Below are 8,293 nucleotides of genomic sequence, written 5' to 3' on the forward strand. Positions count from 1 at the left end.
ATTTACTTCTCTGCAACTGCTCAGATATCGAACATGGCAAGAACTGTTAGCAAGAAGTCTTTCTTTTTTAAAATGAAGGTTCACATGGCTAAAACAGAAAACCAGGTCCCAGTTTCAGTGCTGACAACAGGTACGTTCTCCTGAGCAAAGCAGTCACAAAAATAGGGATAAGGAATTATAGATGATACTATGTTATATAATTAATGCCAAGACAACATGTTTTAGTTTAACTAAAAAATATTTATTAACAATGTAAAATGTTTAATATTTTACAATCAGAGCTACTCCTGGCATGCCCTATAAGCAGTAACACTAATTTGATGTGCAGACACCATGCTTCAACCTTTAATGGAAACAAAATGGGATAATCTGCTTTACATCTGTGGATTGTATAGTTTCCTACACCGTCTTTTAAACACTTAATCCTTTCTTCCCAAAGTTAAATAGATAACATCTCTTTTTTAAAAAGTAAATTAGCTATTTCTATGCATTGTACAATATGTAGATATAACTCTCATATTTACAGGATCAACATATTAATGTTATGTTGCTTGTGTATTAGAAATTAAGATATTGTACTATGAAGATCTTGGATAAGTTGAGATATAGAGTGGAAGACTAAATATGAATGAGAGCACAAAAAGCAATAGGAGAGTTTGTGCATGTTCTCTTACGATATTGGCTCTGTTTATTTTAGCGCTTTAGAACTTGAGCACAGTTTCGCTGTTCTAAATACTTTCCTATGGATTAAGATTGCTTAATAGAATATGTTCAAATATTTTAACATCATACTAGCAAGAGCTACAGTCATACTATTGTACTGTACACAATCAGTTGTTGTGGTTTTGTACACTAAATAAAAATTTCTGCATGTTTTATTTAATAATGGTAATATTTGCCTCTAATCACAGAATGATTTTAAACAGACGTGCCATTAAAAAAACATTAAAAAATATTCTTAATAATGTTAAATTGGCTTCCCGATTTGGTTCTGGTCAGCAACGATCTGCAAAACTCTTGAAAAGGAGAGGAAGGGATAGAATTAGGGCAGTGTAGAAAACATACATTTAAAGTTAGAGCATTAGGTTTATCCAGCGGAAGGTCAATTGTATTGGCTATGGTTATCTGCGCACTTCTGCATTGGGTCTTCTAGCTTGAGACAAGACAGCAGAGTCCAAAGAACCTTCGCTTCCGTCTTCGCACTAACGGATAAGGAGTCAAGTTTAGGAGGCTGCTATCATCTGTGATTAAAAAAAAAAGATTAGAATTCAGTTGAGCAGAAAGCATTTAATTCTGCATTGTGCAAGGCAGAGAAGGCTCTGGCGACAGACCAGGTGGATTCATTGGATGAATTTCACTTTATTTGTTTATAATGTAACTTATAGGTATTTATATGTAGTTCAACCAAAGGGCCTCAGATAAGACTGATATGGTTTATAAATGTTTTATGAATGAACTCTAGATATTTTAAACTGTTTTAACTGAATTGTGCTGGTTATGCACCGAATAAAAACTGACTGACTGACCGACCAGGTGGATTCCAGGTGCCACTCAGGAAGAGTGGGAAGCAGAGAGATCTAGTCCCCCTGACATGTGCAAACCACACTGAAATAACAGGAGTTGTGCAAGAGCCTCTACCCTCTTCAAACCACAGGAGAACTTCCCAGTGAATCGTATTCCATGTTAATTAGGGGGAGGCTGCTGGAACCAGTCCTATCCAGGAGTTTATAGGTCATGAACAAGTATGGACAGTAACCAATAAAGGTTCTTCACAAACTAGTCCTCCTCCATGAAGGAAAGCCTGGGGTCCTGAGGCGGGGTTGAGGAAGCGAGGATGACCAGGGTGGTCCTGGCTGGGTGGAGGGGTGGGCTGTCAATGAGCATGGGAAGCTGGGGCCCACCCAACCCAACACCGGCCCTAACAGCGGGTCCTGGAGGCGCCCTGGCTGCTACTTAGGGTGCTGTGCCGCCCCTCCCCTCTGTCTTTTCACTGTTGGATGGCTTGGCCCACCTTCTGGCCCTTTAGTTAGGTGTAGTGCGGCTTTGCTTTATTTACTTTCTTGTCACAGCTTGGCAGTATCAGCATGGGGCCAGATCCATTATCAGGAAAGCTGGCCTGCGTGCCCATTTTCCTGAGTGAGGGGATCCCCTTAAGGGAACTTGGCATGAGGGTCAAGTGATATGCCCAGCCCAGGGACACAGCCAGGGATTACCCTCATGCTCAGGTGGCAGGGGAGAACACCTCAGGGCATTTGCCCTTGTGGGATCCAGAGACTTGTCATCTCAAGGTGTCCAGTGGATCATCGACTGGCAAGGTGCTCAGCTGATGAACAGGATCCAGTACCCCATGCTGTGCCAAGGCATACTATAGCTGTAACCAATAAAGTTGTGGCCACTTTTATTCCACTTTACTGAAAATGGGGTTAGTATCTAGTTGAGAATAGAGGAACACTTCACCTTTGGTGCCTACCTTGCCCTCTCCCCTTGGTGCTGGGGTGGCAAACCTTTCAAAGAAATCCAATTTCTGAATCATTACAAAAACATGAAATCTTATCTGAAACTGCACCTCACATAAATTAATTGTTCTTAAGGTATTAGAAAAGTGCCCAAATAAATGGCAGATTAACAGGTGTCCTTGTAAGCATAAATACTGTAGATGACAGTTTTTAAGCCTCTGAAAGATCTTTTCCACTTTTCCAGCAGCATTTGCGGGGACAGTTTGTTGGGTGACTTGCTTCACCTCATTTCATAATTCAGGAATTCCTAGCTCTTAATTCCTTATGTTGTTTTACATTGTCAAACGCACACTGCATAAGTAACATAAGCAAAGATCAGAGTGTGCTTACATGTTTCACAGTGGGAGAGACAGTAGAGGGCAGTGATCGGAGGCAAGAACAACAGAACAAGTATAAGCAGCTGCATCCTACCTAACTCTTTCAAGTGTGGTAAGGTTAAGGCATCACAGAAACTGGATTTGTAGGAGGGATCTGAAGCAATGCTCCCTCTAAGATGTGGAGTCTTGTGAGGAGAAGAGAAGAGATTGGATTTATACCCCGCCCTTCACTACTCAAAGGAGTCTCAAAGTGGAGTTTCCCTTCCCCTCCCCACAACAGACACCCTGTGAGGTAGGTGGGGCTGAGAGAACTCTGACAGAAACTGCTCTTTTTCAAGAACAGATCTTATCAGAACTACGGCTTGCCCAAGGTCATCCAGCCAGGTGCAAGTGGAGGAGTGGGGAATCAAACCCGGTTCTCCCATATCCGCACAGTTAACCACTACACCAAACTGAGCAAAAATTCTGCTTTGTGAGATACTGGCATTACAGTTGTGAGCAAGCAATTTGGCTTCTGCATAAATTAGTTTGCTCTGAAGCCATCCTTCTTGAGTTAAGACAAAAATGTGTGAGCTGAAGGCTAAAAAACCTGTGAGCTAGCTCACACTAACTCAGCTTAGTGGGAACACTGATCTGAAGGGAAAGGAAGAGGGGCCACACTGCGGCTGCAAACTCCTGGGGGCCAGTGCCACCCCTGGCAAGATGCTCCTGGGGGGGAGTAGCAGCACACGTGTTCAGATCAAGCATCTTCTATATGATCTTTTGAATATGGAAGAGCCCAAAGATGCTGATGGTGGGCGCATAATGGCTCTTAGCTGCTCTGAAGGCAGGCTGTGTATAGCTGCAGGTGTTTTGAGAGGGAATTCCTGGTATGACAGGCAGTATGGAGAATGGGCAGAGTTGTTTTTTTAATATCCTTAGTGGAACGTTACACATTCTAAACCTTTCTGTGTCATCAAGTTTAATATATAAATAATTCATTTACTTAAACAAACTGACCCCGACTACATACATATACAAATTTCACATGCAGAAAAGAAAAGCTTACCTTGATTTTTCAATGGCAAAGGCATAGTCTCCCTGAGTTTGCTTAAAAGGTTTTTCATTTCTCTCATATCTCTGCAGAAATGAAGCACAGGACAGATCAAACAGAATATTACTTGAGTTGAGATTTAAAAAATATATTCTCTACTTTTAAAAAAAAAAATCTAATAATATTATTTTACATGTTCCAGACAGGATTTTTTTGTAATTAAAAAAAATAATAAGAACATTGAATTGAAGGCTTCTGAAAACATCTAATATATTTTAAAAAATAAATGAGACTGTATTTTCCCTAATTTTATTTGTGCATATTCCTCCTGTGCAAATAAGAAAGAGTTAAGGAGAAAAAACTGGACAGCTGCCAAGATTAATAATGTCTATTAATAAATTCACTTCCAACAATTATGTTTAAATCGCTCAGCTTTCTTTTTCAACCCAGTTTGGGCTAAACAGGTAAATACTGTGGAATATATGAACCATAACTAATTGGAACCAGTTTTTCTTACATTCGTTTTGCTCTGAGAGCTTGGTTAAACTGGGGACATTAACTATGTATTGTGCCTCACACATGGTCAACTAACAAATGGAACCATAGACAGACAACAAATGAGACTCTATCCCACATTTTTTGTGCAGATCTAAGATCTTTTTAGGAAGAAGAGAAGAAGAGATTGGATTTATACCCTGCCCTTCACTACCCAAAGGTGTCTCAGAGCGGCTTACAAAAGAAGAAAATGTAGATCAGCAAGCATTCACTGCCAGGGAGAAATCAACTTAACTAGGTCTTGGTTGGGGAAGGAGACACCACACATCTTTTCTAGGAACTTCATGTTCTTCTTTCAAGCAGTCTTCCAGGGGAGGGGGGGGGGTTTCACCCCACAGTTTTAGAACAACTGCAGTACACTAAATGTTAACGTCAGAATTTTTTTTTGGGGGGGGGTAGGTGTAGATGTCAGAGTTGCAGGTACACTTGTCAGCCAGTGAGGACAGCTCTCTCTAGAGTATAGGCTCCTTGGCAAACCTGGGTTTGTTGCTACAGGATATGTAAAGGAGCCCAAAGATTAAAAGGTAGGAGTTTCAGGAAAACGTGCAGTCTTGGGTGCCAACAATACAGATGACACTCAGCTCTATCTTGTGCTTTCAGCTGATTCCACGGAGGCTATAAAAACCCTAAACTGGTGCATGGAAGCAGTTTTGGAGTGGATGCAAGCTAATAAACTGAATCTTAATCCCAACAAGGGAGAAGTGCTACTGGTGGGTGGAAGGTCTGATTTAGGATTTAAGATGTCACCTGTTCTGGATGGGGTTGCACTCCCCTTGAAGGAACAGGTCCATAGTCTGGGGGTGCTGCTGGACTGCTGGATAAGCAGGAGGCAGCTATGGCCAGGAGTGCCTTTTACCAGCTTTGACTGGTTAGCCAGCTGGGCAGAAAAGATCTGGCCACTATGGTGCATGCCCTGGTTATGCTTAGACTAGATTACTGCAATGTGCTCTACATGGGGCTGTCCTTGAGAAGTATTTGGAAACTTCAATTGGTCTAGAATGCTGCAGCCAGGATGTTGACAGGAGTGGGTTGTAGGGACCATATCATGCCAATCTTGGCCGATCTAGAATGGCTCCCAGTTAGTTTCTGGGCACAATTCAAAGTGCTGGTCTTGACCTTTAAAGTTCTATAAGGCTTGAGACCAACATACCTGAAGGACTGCCTACTCCCTCATGAACTATCCCAACCACTATGGTAATCTCTGAAGGCCCTGGTTGAAGTTACTATGCCTTCTGAGATTAGGTGGGTGGCAACCCAGAAGAGGTCCTTCTCAGTCATGACACCAAAGCTCTGGGGACTCTGTCTCCATCAGTTGGCATCTTCCGCCAGCAGGTAAAGGATCTTTTGTTTCATTTAGCATTATATGAGTGATCCTTCCTTCCTGACCAATGTTTTAATTGCTGTTTTTATCTCTTTGTGTGTATTTTAACTCTGTTTTTAATTTGTTCTAATGATGTGTTGGTGGATTAATTTTATTAGTTTTAAAGTGCAATTTTATCATGTATGTTTTAAATTGCTTGCTGCCTTGGTGGCCCTTGGGAGACCAGAAAGGTGGGATATAAATTTGGTAATACTGAAATAAATAAATAAATAAATAAATAAATAAATAAACAAACAAACAAACAATAGCAACATCCCATTTGGGAAGTGGAGGGGGGGTAGTGTGAGACTGAATTCCATTATTCCTGTGAAGAGTGTTTGGTGCTGCTGCTTGACATCTGATGAGGAAACCACACACAAAACTAGTTACCTGTTACCAGCAACTGCACACATGCAGGAAAAAAAAGAAGAGGAGGAGGAGGAGGAGGAGGAGATTGGATTTATACCCTGCCCTCCATTTGGAGTCTCAGAGCGGCTTACAAACTCCTTTCCCTTCCCCTCCCCATAACAGAAACCCTGTGAGGTAGGTGGGGCTGAGAGAGCTCTTTCCAGAACTGCCCTTTCAGGAACAGCTCTGACAGAACTATGGCTTGCCCAAGGTCATCCAGCAGGTGTAAGTGGAGGAGTGGGGAATCAAATCCAGTTCTCCCAGATTAGAGTCCGCACCCTTAACCACTACACCAAACTGGCAGTTCTTCATCCAGTAAGCGGTTCTTCATCCAGTGTAGGGTTCACAGTTTGGAGCCCCTTTCAACATGCGCCTCATCTTCACTGAATCAAAACAATTGTTTAATGAGGGCAAATTATTAGAACAGAATAAGGCACGTACCTCTCTGTGTTTTCAATATCTGTGGAAACCTGCAATAGATGTTGCTGAATGTCTGTGGGTGAAGAAGATGTATCTTCTAAAATAGGAACTTCTGGACTCTCCTCTACTTTACTGTCTCCAGTCTTTGGAGCTGCACAAGTCTCCATCCCTTTGAAATATTCAACAAGAAGAAGATTCAATCCAATCACCAACCACTTATATATAGGCATGTTGTCTCTGGTCATCTATCCATCTGAAAATGCTTGCTGAATATCAGAGCTTTAAAAATGCAGAGCTCTTTAAAATATCTTTAAAATATTTGCTAAGAACAGCTGAATGCTGAACAATTTTTGCACATTTGCATTTATTTGCTTATTTTTAGCTTCTTCTAGTACAGAAGGGGCACGTGGGCAGTAAGTGAATAACTTCATACTGGTTAGTTTATGATAAATGAATGCTATATTATTATGTCAGGGGCAATATTGTAAAGTTATTAGTTTGACTACTGAGGAAGGCCAGTTGGGCCAAAACATTCTGGTCAGGGACAATATTTGTCATTTTTGGATGTCACTGTACATTATCAATTATGACTGAGGCTATTGTGAGGGCTGATATCTGTTTTTAATCTACTGTGAAATGAATACTTGCAAGTTTTGTATATTTGTTAATTTTTATTTATTTTTAATTTGATTAATGGTATTGGGCCTATACATTCATATTTTCTTAACCTTCAGGTACTTAAATCCAATGAGTGAATTATACAGACCCTATTTCCTAGAAATCTTGTTGTTCAGTCAGCCTTCTGGCTTCATGCTTTCATTTACTAACAGCAACACCCCTGGCTCACTGCTTTCTTCAGGCAATGCAGAAAAGTAACAGGCCCAGCTATCTTCCTTTAATCTTCCATTAAAATCTAAATTCAGAGTCCAAATGCCAAATGCAGATGCATACATCTCCTCCTCACCACATCTCAAGTGACACATCCCTTTCCTGTCTCTATTACTTACAGCACCTGCATGGCTTAAGATACAGGGATAAAACCAGAGCCCATTAGTTAAACTATCTCTTTCCTTCAGCACTTCTTTGGCTCTAGTTTAAACTGGAAAAACACATTGGTTTTTATGAACTTCTCATTATCCAAAACATGAACTATCAGAAGTTGTATATACTGGCATAAGAAGAATAACTGTCAGTACTGCACAAAAATGCAAAATGATAATTATGCTATGAAGTTTAATTTCTGGACTGTATGTGGCACACAGGTGTATGCATCATCGCCCTTATTTTGGAGTGTTCTTAGTGCAACCTATCTAGGTCATTTTGAATTTCCTTTTTTTTTTTTTTTTTATATATATTTTTATTGATTTTCAGTATATAACAAAAATAGCATTTCATATTTCCATTTTTTACAATATTTTTGGAGCTTTTTATCCATACATTTCTAGCCAATTGTCTAGTTTTTGCCATCTTTCCTTAAACACACTGTCCATTTTTCCCGCTAAGAACATATTTGTTTTGTCCATTTCTTTTATATCTAAGATGTTTGTGATTAATTCTTCTCTGTTTGGGATTTTTTCTGATTTCCAACGTTTTGCTATCGCAATTCTGGCGCTTGTGAGAATGTATAATATCATACGTGCGTCATTATATTTTATATTTTCAGGTAGGATATTTAATAAGTATG

The 8,293-nt window shown here is 40.3% G+C and overlaps 1 protein-coding gene across 1 annotated transcript in view; it reads right to left on the minus strand.

Annotated features, from left to right (window-relative positions):
• Window positions 1-494: 494 nt before the first annotated feature.
• The window catches only part of RGS7BP (regulator of G-protein signaling 7 binding protein), a 77,340-nt gene continuing 69,541 nt past the window's right edge, over window positions 495-8,293 (minus strand). The window contains exons 4-6 of the mRNA XM_015410219.1: window positions 6,631-6,778; window positions 3,882-3,952; window positions 495-1,241 (exon numbers count right to left, since the gene is read on the minus strand). Of these exons, the coding sequence (XP_015265705.1) occupies window positions 1,150-1,241; window positions 3,882-3,952; window positions 6,631-6,778 (311 nt within the window). The 3' untranslated portion in view covers window positions 495-1,149. The remainder of the gene's footprint in view (window positions 1,242-3,881; window positions 3,953-6,630; window positions 6,779-8,293) is intronic.

This window comes from Gekko japonicus, unplaced genomic scaffold (genome assembly GCF_001447785.1).
Source record: "Gekko japonicus isolate JY-2015 unplaced genomic scaffold, Gekko_japonicus_V1.1 scaffold179, whole genome shotgun sequence".
Taxonomy (NCBI): Eukaryota; Metazoa; Chordata; class Lepidosauria; order Squamata; family Gekkonidae; genus Gekko; species Gekko japonicus.